This window comes from Falco naumanni, chromosome 11 (assembly GCF_017639655.2).
Source record: "Falco naumanni isolate bFalNau1 chromosome 11, bFalNau1.pat, whole genome shotgun sequence".
NCBI lineage: Eukaryota > Metazoa > Chordata > Aves > Falconiformes > Falconidae > Falco > Falco naumanni.
The window spans coordinates 19,156,805-19,178,587 of record NC_054064.1 but is presented as its reverse complement, the minus strand read 5'-3'; the positions used below and the strand labels follow the sequence as shown (position 1 = coordinate 19,178,587).

Below are 21,783 nucleotides of genomic sequence, written 5' to 3'. Positions count from 1 at the left end.
ACTTCCCTTAAAAATTTGCCCTCTTAAAACGGTGTTTTGGATTTCATTTCCCTCAGTGGCAGAGCAGCTGAATTGGGGTGAGCACACCCATCTGCTGTTATCTGGGGAAGTAAGAAATGAGCATAATGAACACAGCCACACCACTCTTCTGTTAACCCACCTCAACACCTGCCTGCACAACAGCAGCAGAGTGCACTGTATGCCCGTGCAGCTTCCACCCCACCATGGCAGTGATACTGGCTTTGCTGGGACATACTCACACACACCGGTGTCAGGTCTGGGCTTCCCATCACAGCCAGGTTTCTGGCATAGTTTTAATAAACCATCAAATTACCTATTTTGAAAGCAAGATAAGGATGAGGAAGAGAGAAGGTAAGTGTGAAACATTTCATGAACTTAGTAAACCAAGAAAACAGGTCACAATTCTGTCCAACCAAGCCTATGATCCTCCTCAAGATGCACAGAAACTGTTCAAACCAGAAGTACTCAGTGAATACCAAGCCTGCACAGTGAGGCAGGTTTATTCTCTCTGCAGGAGCTTAAGGAGGATCTCGCTACACTGCTTACATTTTGTTTCCACGCACAAGAAGTCTCTGAGATGTATTTATTCCATTCATACAAAAAAACAATTTCATGTACTTAAAAGAAAAAAAAAAAAGAGAAAAAGACGGCAGCACAGAAAGTTTTCTTCATTACAAAGCGTTTTTCCATCAGGCAATTATTTATAAGAACTTTTGTTAACACTGGAGTTTAGACTCTGGAACAAAGTGGATATATTGTTTACTAGCTTTGCCAGTCAATCTTCTCTTACAAAACCTCTCCCTTCCCCCTCTCCTTTTCCAGCCAAGTCAGTCCCTTGAATAGCTCAGGAGTTTCCTTTGTCACCAAGATCTCCTTTTCCACAAATTGTCCCCTGAATAATGCCATCTTCAATGTAGTGCCCTGAGTTATCTGTGCTCCTGCAGAGAACTGTCGAGGGGATGCGCGATGAGCGCCTGTCCTGGGTCTTATCCTCAGAGGAGCAGCAAATCATCCTTTTCATGGTACCCCACATCTCGTCATCTTTGTATGAATAAATTATTGGATTCATGACAGAGTTCATCAGGGCCAGGAGAAGAAACCACCTTTTAACGTTCTGAATCCCACAGTAGGTGCAGTTCAGACCATCAAGCAGTAAGACAACCAGGCCAGGGGTCCAGCAGACAACAAAGGCACCTAGATATAGAGAGAAAAAAGAAAGAAAAAAAAAAAAGACTTCAAACTGCTGGAGATTTAGGGGTGTTCTGCATCTTACAACATTATTTGGTTCCTCACAATTCTACACAAAAATGATAAAAGCAGGAGAGGACAAAATTCTAATGACAGTAGCAAAATTCTGTCTACTGCTTCTCTTGCCAAGCCCTGAGCATGAGGCAGGGCAGCTCTCAGAAGGCTGCAGGGAGCAAGAACACAGCTGCTAACAGCATCAGCTCAAACACAAGTGGGAAAAGGCCATCGCAACAGCGATTCGCCCACGCTGATAAACAAACAAGAGCTCTGGAGCATTAACAAGTAGAGAACTGGTGCTGAGCACAGACTGCCTCTCTTCATCTTTCTCTCATGTGCTGGAGGAGAATCATAGAACCACAGAATCATTTAGTTTGGAAAAGACCTTTAAGATCATCAAGCCCAACTGTTAACCCTGGACTGCCAAGTCCATCACTAAACCCATGTCCCTGAGCACCGCATCTATGCATTTTTTAAACACCTCCAGAGAAGATGACTCCACCACGTCCCTGGGCAGCCTGCTCCAGTGCTTGACCACCCTTTCAGTGGAGAAATTTTTCCTAATATCCAACCTAAGGCTCCGCATCATAACTTAAGGCTGTTTCCTCTTGTCCTGTCACTTGTTATCTGGGGGAAAGGACCGACCCCCACCTGCCTGCAGCCTCCCCTCAGGGACCTGCAGAGAGCAGTAAGGTGTCCCGTCCCCCCTCCAGTCTCCTTCTCTCCAAACTAAACAGCCCCAGTTCCCCCAGCTGCTCCTCATAAGACTTGTGTTCCAGAGCCTTCAGCAGCTTCATTGCCCTTCCCTGGACACGCTCCAGCACCTCAACATCCCTCTTGCAGTGAGGGGCCCAAGCTGAACACAGTGTTTGAGGTGCAGCCTCACCAGTGCTGAGCACAGGGGGCAACCACTGCCCTGATACCACGTGGCACATTTCTTCCACTGCCACAATACGATCCAAAGAAGAGACGAGTCTTCTGCCACGCTCCAGATGACTCTGCAGAGCTATGGGCACGCTGCCTAATTCACAGAACAAGAGTCATATAATTTGAACACGTCCTGGCTGCAAAACTCCACAGCTGGTGTAGGATGCCTGCCACTGCCTGCGACACAGCAGCCCTGCCAGCCCCCCCCGCCAGAGCAGCAGCCCACCCCTCTCCCCTGCTCCCCCCAGGCTGTGCACACTGGATGCTTGAGCCCCAACAACTCAGATCCAGGAAACAAATTCAGTTGTAACAGAAAAGAGAGAAAGAAACAAATAGATGAGTCAGCAAAGATGAACCAAAGGATGTAGCAGCCAGGGCAAAGAAATGAAGCAAAGAATGGAACAAAAAGGAAAAGAAAAAAAGAGACAAAAAGGAGAAAGGATAAGGAAGTAAGAGTTTAGTGATAGGGGAACAAGAAAACTCTGCAAAAGAGGTATTTCCCCAAAACACATCAAGAAACCACAGGACAAGCCCAGGAGCAGCAGAGTTTTCCTTGTGTTTCAGCTGCGAGGCAGGAATAACAGCCACAGGGTGCTAATAAAAGCTGAAAGAGGCAGACAGACACCTCTCCCACCAGCCCTGTGCAAAAAAAAATACTTATTAAAGAAAGAAAGGGGGAATAAGAGAGATCTTAGAGTGAAGACAACATGAAAAAAGCAAAAAAGCCACAGCTTAGAAGGAAGTTCAATATTGTGTTTACATCCTTTCACGTTACTGTACATCCCCACCATACAGGCAGGGGCGTGGGCAGGACTGGTGGGGAGGGGGAACACCGTGACCAAGCACAGCCTTGGCCATGAGCCTGGTGGGCCCCGAACTGCCCCGGCTGCCCTCCCACCTCCCCCGGCACCGCAGCCTGGCATCCCTCGCCTTCAGCCCGAGGAAGGAGTAGCCATATGCATGATAATACTAACTTAGCACAAGCCACAATTGCTGTCTGACATACAAAAATAGAAAATTACAACTCTGTACAACAGTCAGAGTTTCAACAACGTACTGAGGAAATTCCAATCATTTGTGACAGTAGTTTCCCCTTTTATGGGCTTAGAAAAAAATAATCAAATAAATAAGGATGATAGCAGCCACATGCTACGAAGCTCTCCTGGGGGTGTTGGTATCTGTTCATCAATTTTAGTAGGGAAAACAAGTCCAGCTCGGGGGTTTTTAAGCCACTGGTTTTCCCCTAACTGAGCTGTGCAAGCAAGCGGTGGGAGGGCAGCCTGGCTTATGGCAGGACCCAGGCAGCACCGGCTGGAGCCAGGACTCGGCAGCACCTCAGGCATCCCATCCCATCCCATCGGCTGTGCTGTGCACACGGGTTGACCGCACGGCACCGGGCACTTCTCCTCATTGGGGATTTTAATGGATGCTGTGCCCATCTGATTGGCACGCCATAATGGTATATAAAGTGAATTCATGTGATTTAGTAAGCATTAGGATTGCTGCAAAATGTATCTAGGACAAGGTATCGCAGAGCTTGCTGCAAATCTATGCTCCTGGAGTCCAGACAAAATCCAACCAACAGATTATGTTCCAGTCAATACTGTAGAGAACAGAAAAGCAAGACCATCTCCTTCAGGAACTGCATTTTCTACTCTTCTGTACCAAGATTTTTGTGATGCTGCTAAGTGCTAATTTCATGGTGTTAGTTTTGAGATACTGGTTAACATCAGTAACATTCCTCCATTGCCCACTGGCATCAGGAGCTGCAAGCTGCTACCACAATGCTTATTTTCTCTGGTCAGTCTCTATATTACACACAGATTTGCTCCAGCATGCTGAGTAAGCAGTTATGACACCAACTCTCATGGTCATAATGGAGAAAATATTGTCCCGATCTATTGCCCTGGGGTTCACCAGCAAACCCTATCTGTTTTAACAAGCAGTGGAATTGGCCCACCCAAACAACAATACGGTGTCTAGCTGAGTGTCTCGGTAAGTATTTGGATGGAGAGCTTTCATTAGCCACCAAGGGTCATGGGCAAAGTCACTAATACACCAGCTCCATGCAGAAATTAAGAGAGTGACAAACCCTCCTTAGAACAAGCACCGAAAGCATTTTGACCCCTTGTACCACAAAGCATGCAAAGTTCAACCATGCTTTCAGGGACATCAGCAGAAGAGGAAAGAGACCCCAGAGCCACATTTAACAAAAGATACAGAAATCTCTCCTTCAAACAAAACCCCAAGATTGCAGGTAGGATTGCTCCACGAACTTCTAGCACATATCCCTGTCCACCTACACAGGCAAAACCCTAAAAGGTCTCAGTGGCAAAAGTAAGGGAAGATAAAAGACATCTGCAGACATCTCTCTGCACATTCCTCCTCCGGCATGACTGAAGACAAGGACAGGGAGCAGTGCAGACAGTGTCGGTTACTGCCTAATGCTTTCACAGGGTGTTGTTTCAACTCCATCAAAAATACATTTTGCTGTGTGTGGAGACAACACAAGCGATTCACACCCTGCTCTTAGCACTGCAGAGATGAAAGCAAGGCATGGCTCAGACTCTCAATCTTGCTCGGATTTTGCTATTTTTACCATGGAGCTTTCAAAGGGAACCATAGTTAAGCATAAATATATACCTTTGTCTTGGCACTTTGGTGATTTTCTTGTTTGCAGACTTTTTACCCCGTAGGAGCTCTTCTCATGACAAAGTGCCACACTCCAAAAGCAATTTTGTTTCAGGAACTCTCTAAAATTCACAGAAGTTATGTGAAATGTTGCCTGGATGCAACATGGATCAAAAGAACCGCTCTGAGCGTTCCCACCAGATTATGGGAGATCAGGTGTCACAATGCCTTGAGGTTAGTTTGAGGATGTTCCATTAGATTTAAACACGGGTTTTCTTGTAGGTTACATCATCTCTGCTTGAAAGTGAATTTCTATGTACCTGGAAGCACTACTCATGCTTCAGCAGCATCACGTCATAAAATTCTGCACATCAAAGCTGTCCCTAAGCATGCCAACACTGAGGTGAAAAAAAAAAGGGGGGGGAGGGGGGAAAGAAGCACAGTAGCTTACAGTTGCCTTTGCCACACGTACACCCAAGTTAAAACAGCAAGTTACCAATTAAACTATAAATTCACTGAAACTGAAAATCATCCGCCCCAAAGCTGCTATTTCAGCAGAAATTGGACTTCTAAGTTCAGATGAGCTAACACATACACGCCACCTGAAAATCACGTACCCATGCGGCCACCCTCCTTCAAAGCTACAGTCACAGGCTTAGCTAGGACCATGCCATGAGGTCAGCTAAGATGACTTCAGCCCCTTTTGCCAGGTTTCACATCTTCCCATTTCAACCAGATAGCTTCCTACGGTTTAGCACGCCAAAGGGAAAGCCTTGCTGCTATCCTGTGATGGACCACTTCAGGTGTCGCAGTAGAAAATGGCAGATGACAGGGACCTGAGTCCCAGCCTCTGGAAGGGGCCATCCAAGCCCAAAGGGTGGTGCAAGAAGCCTCCTGCAGCTGCGATCACCATGAATCCAGAGTCACACTGAAACCCAGATCCCCCCACCTCCTAGCTGTAAAAGCACAGAAGGAGAAGACCCAGCCAGGACAGCGATGTCTGTGGAGGGGCAGCCAGCCACAGGTCTGGCCTCCCCAGGAAGGGGAGGGGTGCAGACAGGAGGAGCAGCGTGCCAGCACCACACAGCTACATGCAGCCGCCTTCCACACTGCAGCAGGAGGTTGTCCTGAACCTCCTACGAAACTAATAAAGCACATTAACAAGAATTCTGGTTCTCATCATGCTTCATCCAGCAACAGAGCATCTTGGAATCGCTTTTAGAAAGACCGTACCAGGCATGTGCCCCAAAGCACTTTCAGGTGTTTTGGAACAAACCATTAAAAATAACTGCCTTGGGCAAAATCCACATGCTGCATGTAGCTGTAGGTTGCTGCATCAGTGAATGTAAGCAGAATTGTGGAAGAATCACTTTGGTCACTTGGTGACTCCTTTGGTAACTGGAAAGCCCAGAAAACATGCTATTCAGTTTCTAACACATTTTGCCGTGTGCTTGAATGGCTTAGCCAGAATACGCATTTCAAACTGTTTGAAAAAAATAAATTCTCATTCCTAGAAATAAACATTTATAAAAAGCCTCTCAGAGTCAAAATCTGGAGAACTGATATGAAGATACATGCCAAGATACACTTCCTCTGACACAGGAGTTTGGGGTAGATCCTGCACCCAGCAACACACGCTCTAACTGGACTTCTCTGGAAGCAGGCTCTGTTTTGGTTTTGCTTTTGACTGACAGAGTAAATATACAAAATCATGATCTCTAAAGTAGCACTCAGGCTAAGTTGAATTTGCCTAGCCCAGTATACAGTATCATTAAATGCTTTGCCCGAATTATAGTTTAATCTGGTGGCTGAAAAGCCACGTTCTGCAAGTAAGAGAAAGCTAATGCTGGTCTTTAAATCAGCCCATAGCCCTAAGGCCCCTCTCCCTAGTAAAAGATAGAATAAGCTGAAAATGAAGTTTGAAGCGGGGTTTGTGTCCACACAGCAGCACAGCTGTGGTAAGCACCGAAAACCTGCACAGGCTAAAGGACCACTAGGGATTAGTAAACAGTGGCCACGGTCACCGTCCTTCCAACTCCTACGCCAGCCACGCAGGCGTCCTGCCCAGCACGCAGACCACCTCTCTGCTCCGACCTGCAAACACGCACGGATGCCCTGACAGCTAACAACGTCATTCCAGCGCTCACTCAGCACCCTCCAAATTTGGCTTATACAAAACCAAAGCAATATTAACTATAAATATAAATTAGACATGACTATGTATCACGATTTATTTTCATGTGACTTCCCAGAAAGCAGCCTCCAGTTCTGCTTTCAATAGAAAGGCTCACAGAATTGCTTTTTAAACATGCTTTTCTTTTTGTCTCTTTCCAATGCAGCAGTTAACAAAAGTCTACCTAATGCTTATGCATTAGGGCAAGATCATATCTGGAGCAATTCCGTTTTCCTGCATGGATTTTCTCCTTCCAGGTGGATGGGTTAAGTTTCACTGCACAAGAGCTTCAGGCAGGGTGAAAGATCAAATCTTGTCCCTGCAAGTCAAGGGGGAAGGACAGGAACAACCACTACGTTGTCTCTCTATAGGTGCCATAAAGTCAAGGAGGAAAAGAAAAGGACAGTTGGAAAGAGATTGAGAAGGGAAAGGCCCTGCCAGTGAACATGCCAATTGCAGAAGACACAGGAGTATAAGTGAGAACTTTGTACTTGCTTGAACCATCAATCCACTTTCTTTTCTGAGGTCAGGCACTGTAAAGTTTAACTGATCACAGCTTCTAAAGCATCGTAAAACATTATTTGGTAGACAAAGGCATTGTGTACTACAGCACTATTATTTCAGAAAGAAAGAAAAAAAAGAACAAACAAGAAGCAGGTACCAGACTTCAAACAGCATCCATAGACCGTAAGGGGAAGAAAGTGTCCTCAGCCTGAACTTCCTACCATGGCAACTCCTACCTCCATGAAAAGTGGCACTTTTCTCCCAGAGCTCTCTAGCACTACCATGCTGCACAACTGTGTCCCAGGTATGCATAGACAACAGCTTTCCCAAAAGCTCCAGCTTTTCCATGCTAGCTCACACAATATCAGAACAGTTGTCAGAGTGGTACGGCCTTATTTGTGGTTTTAGAGTCCCCAGCTCCACAAGCATCCCAGTGTACCCCCACTTTCACCCACACCGAGCTACACAAACCATGCTCATGCAGTGCCTGGCTTCCAGAAAACACTTTGCTCCGATTCAAGTCTTCCCAGGGAAAATTGACTGCTACAGCTAGTATTTTGTTCCAATGATCAATCATCCACTATGTGCATCTCTAATGTAATAAACAGCTACATCACAACTAGCTGATGAAGTGATCTGAGATGCCCAAACATCAACAGTGTCTCTAGGGCAGAATCCAGGTCAAATCTCACGTTATGAGCTAGGGATCCAAGGCCATACTGTATCAGCACTTGAAAGTATTTCGCACTGTGCAATCTTCACAGAATGAAAATTCATTTTCCCCTTACAAGAAATGTCCTGTCAATGTCACAGACCCACCAGGCATCCTCTCCTTTCACCAGGGAAGGTGCATTTCCAGGGAGAAGTCATTTGTATGTTTAGAAAACAGCCAAGAGGAAGAAGTGCAAAGAAAACTATCCACATCCAGCCATAGCATTCATGGCCTTCTACAGATATTAAAGAATATTATTTTGAAAACATTCTGCTAGGCAGTTGTGAATCTTCACACGGCTTTCTCCAAAGTGATTTTGTATTCTGGCCCCACCCCCCGAAAAACCCTGCAGATAATTTTTCTTCTGCATGTTGACCAGTCCTCTACTTTGCATTTCTGTATGGTGCAACGCTTATTTCACTATGTAAAGCAGAGCAAAGTCTAAATGCCTCCAGCACTTAAAAGTCTGGTGAGGGTGATTTTGTTTTCTTTCGGGTTTAGATGGTTAGGTTTGGGTTTTTTTGCTTTGTATTAAAACAAAGCCCAAAACAAGCAACGACAAACCAACAACTTATTCATTGGCACTGCCAGCCTTCCATACGATGGTTTGTAATCTCTTACCTAAGAGAGTCATGACAGTCTTCATAAGCTTCACAGGGGTTCTCCTGCGGCTAATGGATCCACTAGTGTGTGACGACAAGACATTAGTTTTCCTCTGAACATACATGTAGATTCTTATGTAAACCACCACCATAATGAAGAAGACAACTAGGTTTAAGACACTCCAGAACACCAGGTAACTTCTGCTGTAAATAGGTGCCAGGGATGAGCAGGCACTAATGTCACAGAGGCAGTTCCAACCCAGGGTAGGAACTGCACCCATGAAAATAGCAATGGCCCAAATGGATATAATTAAAAAAGTGACTCGCTTCTTCGTGAGATTACTGTGGATCTTCATCCGCATTATCGACATATGCCGCTCAACAGCTATGACGAGGAGATTCACCAGGGAAGCTGTCAGGCTGGTGTCCAGAAGACCCTGACGCAAAAACCAGCGGTTAACAGTTAATGTCTTAGACACTGGGCCAGTGTTGAACATCAAGAAGACGTAGGCTATTCCAGCAAAAAAGTCTGCAGCAGCTAAGTTGGCCAGGAGATAGTAAAAGGGAAAATGAAACCTCTTGTTCTTGACCACAGCTGCTATGACCAATGAATTTGAAATGAAAATGAAGAGGCAGAAAAATGTCCCAAAACACAGAACAACAATAAGCTGTGGCCCTGTCCACTCATCTACGGTGTCAGTGTTTGTCTTGTTATAGAAAAAGTCCATGCGCTTATCATAGTAGCATTCGTTCATCCTGGATTAAAGCCCCTGCATCCTAGGAAGGGTGGAAGGGAAAAAAGAAAGAAGGATTAAAATTCAACCACTGGTCCTTGCTTCAACCACCATACCTAACAGTTGTTGGGGTTTTTTTGGGGGTGGGGTGGGACAGGGATGCAAGAAGGTATGTATCTGGAGGCCTTAAGTAAAAACTCGTATTGTACAGAGTTAAGGCAGAAGGAAATATTCTGTCCACTGGAGGACTGCAGTGCACGATGCTTGGATGAATCATGGATTTTTAACAAGACTTACTTGCTTACAAAACCCCAGCACAGTCCCTTTGCACTAGCAGTCATACTGCACAGGCAACAAAGTGGAAATTAAGAGGTTAAAAGCAACTTTCTGGAGGTCACAAAGGGAATCTGAGCAACGGCCAAGCCATTCTTGCTCTGAAATCCTGCTTGAGCCACAGACCCATCATTATTTCCATTTCCCAAAGTATCCAGTCAGGACAGGGAAACATAAATCATAAATCTTCCACTTTACTGACTAAGCAATAAAATGCCTGTTACTGGAAAAAATATTTTTTGGTTCTTCAATTATACATTAATAAATGTAAAAGTGTACATATATAAGGTGCTACAGGAATATATATTCTGAGCACATGCTTGTTCCTTACTGCAGGATTTAAGTAAATGTCCTGAAAAGGGAAAAAAATATTCTGTGTGTTTGACTACTCTAAAGCCAGGGATTATTTTATTGGGCTGTCAACCAGAGCCCTGTGAGCACCACACAGTCCACTTATCTTCAAAACCAAAACACAGGTCCCTACCCAGGCACAGGACAGAGGAAGCCCCAGCAACAGCAGTAGTGCTGGGGCTTTTCCTTATACCCGCTCGGCACTATTTCGGACACAGGGCTCTTAAACATGATGGAAGGGGAATCTGTGTTCCAAATTACATCACACCAGCTACTCTGAGGTCAATGTCAGCTGCCTTAGCAATTTTACTGCCTTTACTACGAACCAAACTGAACTTCAACTAATTTACACAGGCAGATCTGACACCAATTATTCATGCTGGCCAGACTCCAGGCAGGGTCTCTCAGCCTAGCAGGGAAAGTTTGTGTCTGATCATCACTAGCCCTCACGCTCTCCGTCAGTATCTACATAAGGGTTTTAACAATGACTTCATGAATAGATATTGTATACTTTTAGCAAAACCTAGGAACCCAACCATGGCACAAGATCCTAATCACGTTAGATATTATACAGAACAGCAAACCTGTGACTGACTGCAAGGACAGAGAGGAGGAAGTAGCAGGATACAAAGCTGCAGGAGAGGCAGCAGCACTAATAGCTTTTGTAAAGCACTTTGTGAGCCTCAGCCTGTCACGAGTGCCAGTGACGGACTGAATGAGGCTGAAAAGAAAAAATACACCTAGAAGTGGTTACAGGCAGAACCATACAAAAAAGCACAAGCTTTTCTGCTCTGCAGCTAAAATTGATCACAGATAAAGATCAGGTTCACTTAGTCTGTTATTACCCTGTGGTTACTTAACAGTTATATCTCATCACTCCAGGGACCGGGAAACTCATTAAGCAATTGCCAGCAAGCTGGCTAACAAGCCACATTTCTATTAAAGGTTCCTTCTGAGTTTTAAGAGAAAAAGGTTAATCTTCTGGCATATAAATTACTGAATGAGAGAAATAACACAAATGGCATATTTGTATTATCTGATTTTAAACCAACTTGCACTATTCCATGATTAATATTTTTAAAGTTGTTTTTTTTTTTAGTATTTATTTTTTCTGAATTTTCTCCATAGCCTTTTTTGCTTGGTTCCCACCCTACATCTAGTAGTCAACACGAAAGCAGGCCACTTGACATCGTTGACCATTTTATTACGCTCAAGAACCTAGGCAGCTATTTCTTTTATAGAATATTACTTAAAGCATCAAATGCAAGTACACAGTCAGAACTAAGAACAATTACTTAAGGATAAGAAGTGGAAGGAAACCAGGAAATCATCCCTTGTGCTGAAATATTACAGAGCACGCCTTCATCTATAAAAAAGCCTCAGCAACTCAGATCCACCGCAGAGAGTCACCCGGAATGCAGCGCCTGCCACTCCCTGTTCAGGGCAATATGGCAGAGTGGGGCAGTTGGCACATGCCCCGTTCTCACCTAGGAAGTACTCAACAAAAGTCAAATTCATTCTGCAAATACCCAGAAGTCACGGAGGAGCTGCAGACAACAGCTACTCGAGCAGCCAGGCACGGGGACCACCACCAGCCGAGGTGGCTCTGCCCTCACCCACCGAGGCAGTACGGGACTTGCTGGGCTTGACATGAAGCTTTTACAGAACAGCCCAAATGCCTGCAAATAGAAGCGGCATTTTGGGCAAGAATGGCAGAGAAAAAAAAAAAAAAGAAAAAAAAATCTGTGAAAATTATAGGGAAGGTTTTCTGAACACGCTGTATCTTACTGTGTAATCATCTCAGCAGATGAAGCTCTTTTATTTGCAGCGACAGGAAAGATCTGCAGATACTTTCTGCATCTCATCTGGAGAACAAGCTTAAAAGAAATCCAAAATACCAACTATGAACCCTTACTAAATACTTCAGCTTATTGAGATCCCATCCTCATTCAAAGTAGTACCCCTCCCACCACCACCACAAAAAAAAAGTCATACACCCATAATTCTCCACTGAAATAATCACACTGCAAGCACTCACTGTCATACAGCAGAGCTCAAATGATTTTGACAAAGATGTCTTGAGATGTTGAGATAAGGCAGGAGGGAGCAGAAAAGCATCCAGCTGAGGTCTCAGAGTCCCAGGGCAGACTTTGGAGGTGTCCAAATGGAAGCTGCAGGATGGTAGCTGAACTGGAGCTAGTCTGCATCCCAGTCCTCCAGAGCAGAGATGTAGCACTTGGCTGTCTGTACTAGCCTATGTACAAAAAGCACTTGTCATGCCAGGGTCCTTCCAGACAGTTTATTTCACACTTTCATTTTATTTTAAGTCCTTCCAGAAGAACTAGTCTGGCCTCAGCGGAGCTGTGCAGCTGTGACAGAGCTCTGCAGCTGTATCCTCAGTGGTCCTGCCCCAGTCCACACCAGGCACAAGAGATGTGTGATAGGATATCCCATATTTCCTGGCACGTCACAGTTTAACACATTGCAGGACTTTATTCTCCACGTCTTTTCTTCTGCAGCCAAATCAGAGATGTTTAACTTAATCAGGGCGGGTTTAAACCTAAAAGGAAAACAAACCACCCTTAAATATTACATATTTCAGAGTTGTTTATTAAGTACACACAGATGTGAAGATGCAAGCAAAATACTGTTCAAAGTTTTAAAGATAATAGAAACTGAAATAGTAATGAAACAGGTAAACTGGTCAGCCCAGCTTTATAAAGACAATAGCCTTCTGGAACCTGCAGCAGGCAGCTCCCCAGTTCTGCTGCTCACTTCATGAAGAATTACCTTCTTTTGCTTTGAAAGCGGCTCTCACAAGCTTGACACTTCTCATTTTTTATGGGAAAGGACAGCAAACAATCTCCAGTCACCTCTTCTATGCCACACTGTATTTTACAGCCCTCCATCTAGACCTCCAAAAGTTTGACAGCAGTAACCTCATATTGTGTATTCTACAGATGGGTTGAGTTATTAACCTGCCACAAGTTACTCACAAGCAAATACATCAAAACTTTGCAAACGCCAAAAGCATACTCCTGTCAAAAAGGTTCTTCTCCTTCCTTCAATATATTTAATTGCTTCAGTTCAACCATTAGTGGCTACAAAGATCAGAAACTGATGGACTGTAAAGTGTGTTTTCCTCCGCCACTCTGAATAAACATAAGCTTTGAGTGGGAGAAATCATCTGTTCCAAAAAAAAATCTCAAAGGATTTGGTTCAGTTAAACTGATTTCAAATGCAAAAGCACACATTAAAAATCCTTCCCAATCCAGCACTTCTTGAGCTCTGTTTGTCTTAAAGACAGCTTGTATGTTCGAATTAATTTTGAATTCCTCTAAGTGCAACTTGGATCAAGTCAGAATGTGTCCTTCACCATTCTTAAAATAAAAGTCAAGAATTTGCATGAGTATATAAGAATATATTACACTAGCTACCTAAATAAAGAGTTAGTGAAATAAAATATCACCTCACATTTGGGACAAAAGCTTTAGCTAGTTGCAAGCTAACATGCTTTAATACTCAATTAATGCAAACTATTCAAGTGAATCTAGTTTGCTTCAAGAAAGTTACTAAAATCTGTGTATTTACAATGAAATTTAATTAATTAAATTTGGCCTCTAAACTAGCTCCGAGTCACTCGTTATTAATGCAGCCATTTCTGAAAGAAAACCCAGAGTGTTTTAACGAGAAGGTCATTACAAAATTTAGCCTCCGAGCCCTAATGTGATTCATGGCACACCCCACTGGTTTCCTGTCCATTAAAACCCAAGTTGTTTCAATGCATCGGCCACAACCTGATTGAAGGGCTGGCGTCAGTTTGGGGGACTTTGATGGCTTCTGCCCTGCTCCTGGATGAATGAATGCAAGGGTGGGGGGTGAACAGACAAGCCTGGCTTGGCACAGTGAGATACTGTGAGAGGAGTCGAGCAGAGCTGGCAGCTGGGCTGCAAGGCCTGTGGAGCAGGACCAGCCCTATAGGGGTAAGCAGTGAAGTCCTACAGCAGGACTGAACGTTACCGTGGGTGAAGCGAGGCAGGTTTGCCCAGGCAGAACCCCAGCCTGGTTTGCTGCTGCTTTTCCTGAGCTGGCACAGGGATTTGTTACAGACGTCGCTCTTCAGAAAGCGGAGTTTATTGTGCTGACTGATTGCAGGCACTGATGGCAGAGCAAGGAGGCAAGTCACTTCAAACACTCTCTTCGCATTCTAAGTGTTACTGCAGAGAGATATTAAGCAGCAGCATCTGCACATACTGCTTATAGGCTGCTTAAACTCATCCCACCAGCAGCAGACAGCCCTCAACAGAGCAGCGCGACAGCTTTGCCTGGTGGTGTGCAGCCTGTGCAGCCCTGGGCTCCCCGCAGCAGCGCTCCCACCTGCCTGCACCCCATGCCACAGGCAGGCACGCACACCCTCTGCCCCCTCCTCTGCTCCCACATAAACCCCTGGTGCCGATTTTATTTCTCTTGTTACTGAGCAGCACACTCTCAGCTCATACCCAAGGGAAAGGCAGAGGCAGCAGCAGGACGCCGGGGTGCTGGGCAGCTCAGCTACACATACAAGTAGTACCAGTTCATAAAGGGAATCAGTTCCTTGTTCCCCTCCACACCCTGCATACATGTGTGGCCACAGAGGAAAACACAGACAAACGATTGCACGGTAACCCAAGAAACCCATTCAGGTTACCTCAGCTTAAAAAGAAATACCAGGGCAGAAAAGGGTGTGTAACACAGCAGAGGCCAAAAACGTTAATATGTAACTGTACAAACCCCCTTCTTAAGGTAGGTACTCTGGTTTGCTTTTAATTCTTTTTAATAGTTAATTGATATGATAACCAAAATCAATTTAGAGAAACAAACTGAAAGGAAGCACATAACACAAAGTTATGCCCAAATATCTCAATCTAAAGGTGGTTTTTTTTATCCGCTACTATTAGAGGACACAACAGAAGCTGGCATTAGTTTAACAGGTTTTACAGAGAAAAATCATCTCAGAAGTAACTTTTACACTTTTAAGGAAACTCTGTGGGCAGCACCTGTACTTGGAACAGCATGCTACATGGTCCACTTAAAGGAACTGAGAATACCCTTTCTAAAATAGAGGTTTACAAATTGGAAAAAAATTATTAAAAAATTATACGGCTCAATGATTAAGTTCTTAATCCAGAGAACAAACTTATTAGCAAGATAATCTACTTATGATTGCTTGGTTATATATTTTCTTTGTAACTTAGATACCACCAATTTCAGATAATTGGCTGGACTCAAATTGGGCACGCGCAAGCAGTGTTACCCCATTATCTTGGTCTTCAGTGTCTTTTAGACTAAGGAGAGCAGAGCACCACATCCACTTCCACTCCATGCCTGCTTCATCTGCATAACGTTAACTTGATGGTTGATGGAATGTACAGCAGCACTCATGCTTCCACTGGGGTTCTGGTCATTTCCAGTAATAGCCCATTTTAATGACATCATCTTTTGGATGGAAAAGGGAAGGGAGTGGGGTGAAGGGAATCAAGATGAGTCTTTGACAACTCCAATGTATCAGCAGTAGAAGTGCCTGAAGTTTTGTTATATATCATATACCCTGCATGAAATACCAAGGCTATATGGTACAAGCAAAAGAATCTTAAGTAGTATTAAGCCTATCAAAAGTATAGAACCTCAAGACTAAATATTTAAGTTGCAGAGAGAAAGTAGTACCGCCAGCCACGGACCACAGCACTCTGTACACACAGACTGATAAGAGGCACACACACAAAAAAATTGGTTGAGGCACCGAAGTGTCACCCTGCACATGTAGGTGACAGTGCTGTTCCTCTGTGAGCTGCCATAGACTGGCACAGGCAGCTGAACTGTGAGACACAGATACAGGGGCACCTACACCGAGGTGTTGCAAAGCTCAGGCTCCAGCTCCTGAAATCCTTTTAGTACAGAGCTGCTCGACTGCACTAAATTGCTTTTTAAAGCTCTGACCCACTGCAGAAAGTTGTTAGGGACAGATACTAAGTAACTCACTAGTTACCACAAGTTTAGACTTCAGACTTCAGTAATTTAAGACTTTCTGAAATTATGGTTTGCTAAATCTATATATGGAGTTCAAACTAAAAACTTCACTGCAAAGCTTTCATTTAGTCTCCTTTAAGTGTGGTTCTGGAAGGAGCTGGCAGGTCATCCTATAATGCGGAAACAGACACAGCATTTAAAGTATTTAAAAGCCATTCAAACAGCCTGTACATTGTGAAACATGCTTAGAAGAAAATACCTGTTCTGCTTCTAAACTAGGTTTTCCATTTCTGCAGAACTTGCAGGTCTGCTCCTCGACCACTACCAGCTCGATTTTATAGTTCAACAAATCGGCTTGCTTTCATGAAATCTCCAGCACACGCACACTATTTCAGCAGTGTCACAACCAAGTGAACTTTTATTGTTTATTTTCAGCACATAGCTGATGAGGACCTGAATCATGCCACTGCTGATGAAAACAGGGCACCTGACCGCACCCGATCTGGTAACAGATTTGGAGCCCCAGTTTGGAAGCAAACACTTCAGTGGAGCTGGTAGAAATGGTGGGCACCAAGAATTACTTGGTAGAGACTTAGAAGTGGACCTAACCGCCTAAAAGTAGAATCTAGGTATGTGAATCTTCAAGACTCTTACCTAAGAGGAACATGTCCTCTGTGATGTCACACCTTATACTTTAGAGATTTTATTTCACTCTCTGACAGCATAAAGACTGTGCTGGAGGATATTCCAGAATTGTGAACAGTCACAGCGGCACAGGCAGGTAAGGGCACAGTCAATCCAAGTTGTCTGAAACTATAGTCTGGTATTCTGCAAAGAGCCAAACACACCTTGCAGCTTTATTTGCTGAAACAGCTGCTGCTTCTCTATCGATTGTGCAAACTTTTTTGGTTGTTGGGTTGTTTGTGGGGGTTTTTGTTGTGGTTTTTTGTTGGTTGTTTTGTGGGTTTGTTGTTTTTTTTTTTACATTTCACTTCATTTTCAGTACACTGATGAACTCTGTGAAATCAGATTTTTCAACACCTAACTGGATTTGAGTGATGCTTCCTATTACACCTCTTAAAAGACCACAAGAACATGGAAGAAGCCACAGGCTCCGCAGAGCTTAAAGGGCAGAGCTGCACAAGGCACCCAAGCCACCTGCAGTGAGAAATGTCCTTTCCCCGCCACCCGCTGCCACCAGCGGAGCCGACGCACCCACCTCCACCAACACCGAGGCGGTACAACAGCACTGTTTTTTTCCTCTAGAAAAAAACTAATCAAGAGATATAACACAAGTAATATCACTGTGTTTATCAGTATTGTATACGTTAAGATGACACCTTGTGAAGAACTCCCCAGCAGTGCCCCTGCCAGCCCCCGCGGCGCGTACTTACGGCCGGTGCCTCCGCAGGGCGCGATGCACATGCCAGTCCAGGGATGCGCAAACCCAGTGCCACCTGCATGAAGCTCACACTGTGCAGGTAGGAAGCGCCTATAGCTTTGTGTACGCGTATAGATGGGCACAGAGCGGTGCCCGCGCTGCGGCAGCCCCGTAAGCGCCCCGGCAGCGCTGGGGGAGCCCCGGCGCGGCTCCCCGCTCACCGGCAAGGGCCGGGGCTGGCCGGCTCGGGACACACGGCTTCACAAAGCCGCAGAAAGTTCCGCTCCGCCCGGCTGCGAGGGAAATCGCGAACAAACCGCGGCCGAGGCGTTCCCGTGGCGGCCCCGCCGCCGGCCCTGCCCCACTCCCCGGCCCCGCCGCCCGCCCCCGCCCCGCGTTAACCCGTACGCCGCTGCCAGCGGGAACCACATCTATATTTTTTTTCCCCCCGGATACGTTTTTTCCCCCCCCGGGTGCGAAGGTTTGGCTCTCCCGAGCCGCGGGCAGAGCCCAGGCACGCAGGTCAGACCTTCGAGCAACCGAGAGCGGCAGAAAGCTAGAGGGCTGTGCTGCCCGAAGAGCCCGCCAGGTCCATCGCCATCATCCACATTTTGGGAAGCAAAAGGCAGATAAAACCGCGGTAATTTCCATGACTGGGTCATGACAGCACAGGCAGGCACATGTGCTGCTTCCTTCCAGCATCATACATAGCTGTTCTTTTAAACATAGTACAAAACCAAGCAACCCAGGCCCACCGCCCACCCAACGGCAGCACGGAAACCTGTAGCTGGGTCAGCACCGAAGGGCAGGACCGCGCATACAGCTCGGCCACCAAGGGCGAGCCAAACTCAGACCTGGGAGCTGGTACAAGATCCAGGTTATCTTGAGACCACGATCACATGGATCTAACCATTACTACCTACCCTAGTCAGTTACTGAGACCAGGTGTAGTGCCAAGGAGTACAGAGCTCCACACAGGTCTGCTCAGAGCTGGAGAATGGACAGAAGGAAACCTCAGCAGAAAGTCCCTGCTCCGCTCCTCAGAAGTCCTGATGATTATGGTGTGAAACCTGGACACAGTGTTAAAGACTAGATTGAGCCTTGGGTGAGAACATCATATACTTCATTACATACAAAAATGCCAGGCGGCCTCCGCTCCAGCAGCTTTTTCCCGTTTTATCCACAAAGCCCCAAAGTACGAGCCCGAACTCTTATTAACCTTGTCCTCCTCACCTGAATGCTCACCTTGAAAATGGCTCAGGAAGCTTGCTGCTTCCCCTTCCTGCCCGTTTCCTTCTAATGCAACCTTCCCACTGCCTTTCCACCCACTTCTCTCCTCCTTTCATTAAGTCCTAAAGGCAATTAGCAAAAGCTTCATACTCCCAGGAAACAAGACAACCAGAAGTAACAGCTCATTTTCAGAACACTTTGCAAAACTTATGCTCCAGTTCTACTTCCATCACTGTGCATCACCTCCTCAGCAGTTGAAATGTCAGCAACTGTATTTAAATCTGTATCAATGCACGGATTTAAGAGACAACGTACATCAGATTTCCTGTTAAGTTTAACCTCCATGAAATAGAGAGCCAATGAGAAGCTCTAGCAAGTGGCCTTTATCTTTTTTCCAAGAGAAAAAAACCCCACAACACTAAACAGATGGTGAAGACACAGATTGGCTTCTACTACACAGTCACCTGCTCTAATATGCTAAGGCTGAAGCAGTGGTCTAGCCAGCAAGCATCTTAGATGAGTTTTTTAATGTATTTTTTTTAAATCAATACTGGACAAGAAAGCTTTGATTCTATTACAGAAATTAAGTCTTAAAATCAGTAAGAATAGGTATTTTCTACATTCCTTTGGTTGGTAATACTTTCCCCCTTAATCCCTGAGGATTCTCTCACAAACAAGCATTTATCTAAGCCATGGCTTTGGCAGGTCACACTCGATGCCCTACTAAATTGGAAAGGAGCAGCGAGTCAGAGCTTGGGGGCTCCTGTACCGTGGCTCACAGTGCCAAGGGGACGGGATGCATCTCACCTGCTTTAGGGAAGAGAGGCACTAGACCTCAGAAGGTCAAGAGCCTGTCACACTGTTCGTAAGTCAGAAAGTAATTCCACAACTTGCTGTCATATCTTAGATAGCACTGCACAAAAATTAAAAAGAAAAAAAATCCAAGCCCAAGGACTTCTGCTGCTGCCATCAAGTGTTGGCAGTTCACAGCCACTAGCAGTAACGACATCTCACCTTCACAGAAGGGGCAGAACTGCACGGTCAGGCAAGAGGCCTTGGCAGCATGTACTGCCCAAGGTATCTGTATGCCCTACCAGGGCAACACATACTGAAAGACGTTATATGAGTAGTTAGTTATCCACTAACGTAGTATTAATTACCTGCTTCTTCAAGGTCCAAGTCTCAAATTTAAGATTCCTGTTAGTACTGGCAGAAGGTACAACACAATACATTTTCAGATGTGCTGGATTTTGGTCCTGTTTACTAGGGAATACTTTGATTCAGAAACACGGCATTCCAGAAAGCCACCAGTAAAACAGCAGTAAACACAGAACACACCAGCATCTTACACATAATAAAGGCAAGACAGCACACAGCATGGGCCAAGAAACTCTGCCACCAATCAGTTAATGCTGATCACCTCTGTTGTCTGCAGAACACTCGGATTGTCCAGGGCTCCACAGCATACACTGCAAGACTAACACTGACCCCAACAAGTTCTGCACATGAACACTAGGAGAAAAACTGGCTCTTCTGTCCCAAGTGGAAGACAGTAATCCTCTGTCCTAGATTACACAGTTAGCATGTTTGATGAAAACAGTTACTGAAAATCTTTGCTAACAGTGTGAAATCTTGGTTATTGGTAACAATTTAATTTTTATCCACAAGCTGTAGTGACAGCTGAAGCCACAGGAAGGTATTGCGCAGGCTGGGATGGAAAGATTCTCTGTCCCAAAGACATTTCAGCAAGAGAAGCACTAAAATTTGCCGAGCCCAGATGCATAGAAATGTTGACATGAAAACCATCTCTCCTAGATATCTAGCTGTAGCCTAAGCAAGACAAAACGCCATTCCTTTCCAACAACAAAAAAAAAAGCCAGGAAGGCAAATGCTAGGCAGGAAAGATTTAAATGGCACACCTTTCCAGACGTCAGTCACCACTGCTCTTACCTGATGGCCAGAAACACTGATGGAGAGTCTGCAGTTACCAACCTCTCTTCTTCAAACATCCCAGAGTGGAGGCAGAGAATGAAAACAGACCTGTTAAAAAAACAGGTCTTTCAACCTACCAAAAAAGGTATGAATCCAGCACTGGTTTTTCCCACTGTCCAGTTTCTTGGGCAGGGAGGGGAAGAAGTTGCTACTCACCTTATTCATGCAAGGGCAGCATATCTAATTCCCTTCGCCATTTGAAACATCAAACCACCAGAACTTGCAGAGTCCACCATTAGTATTCAAGAACACGTATCAATCCCATGTCCTAGTCAATACACTCTGACTGAAGTGAACATCAGCTGCTACACGTGTGGGTTTGGTTTTTTACGGAGCAGATAGCCCCATTCAAAGTGGGGCACCTAATATAACAGTCCGCCCACCCAGGAACAGTCAGTAGCACTGGAAGTTTTCAGAACTACCTGGTTAACACATACACAGTACTATACTGGAAGTGCTTTAGAGCTACAGAAAGTGCTCTACTGTCGTTGAAAAGGAGTTTATGAAGATCTAAGGGAAAAATACAGTACTTTACAGATGACCACCCCAAAGACACCTAGAAAAATCAGCTGCCAGACTCAGTTGTTACACATTTTCTTCCAATTAACATGTGCTTGAAATGGAAGTATTTAGGCAAGCCAACTCCATGGCATTGTTTTTGCCATAATCTGTCCTCCAGGATATAGCAACACAACAATGCAATACCCCAAAAAAAAAACCCAACCTCAACAACAACAACAAAAAGCAATAAACTTCTTATCATTCTTCACATGATGCTTGCCATGGAAGTTTCCAACCACACAAAAAAAGAGTTTACATACAGCTAAAGTAGTAATTTCAACTTAGACACGGTACATACCAAATATTGTATGCATAATAGAAAAGACTTACAGCCAAAAAAAAGCTTTTGCTTTTAGTAAAGCTCTTGAAGAAAATACTGT

The 21,783-nt window shown here is 44.9% G+C and overlaps 1 protein-coding gene across 1 annotated transcript; it reads right to left on the bottom strand.

The window, feature by feature from the left end:
* Window positions 1-450: 450 nt before the first annotated feature.
* On the bottom strand, window positions 451-21,761 carry LPAR3 (lysophosphatidic acid receptor 3). Its single transcript, XM_040610230.1, has 4 exons — window positions 20,801-21,761; window positions 12,272-12,793; window positions 8,835-9,592; window positions 451-1,215 (listed from the first exon to the last, which is right to left on the bottom strand). Exons 3-4 carry the CDS (start codon window positions 9,568-9,570, stop codon window positions 866-868), a joined length of 1,086 nt encoding a protein of 361 aa, XP_040466164.1. The 5' UTR covers window positions 9,571-9,592; window positions 12,272-12,793; window positions 20,801-21,761; the 3' UTR covers window positions 451-865.
* Between the last annotated feature and the right edge of the window lie 22 nt (window positions 21,762-21,783).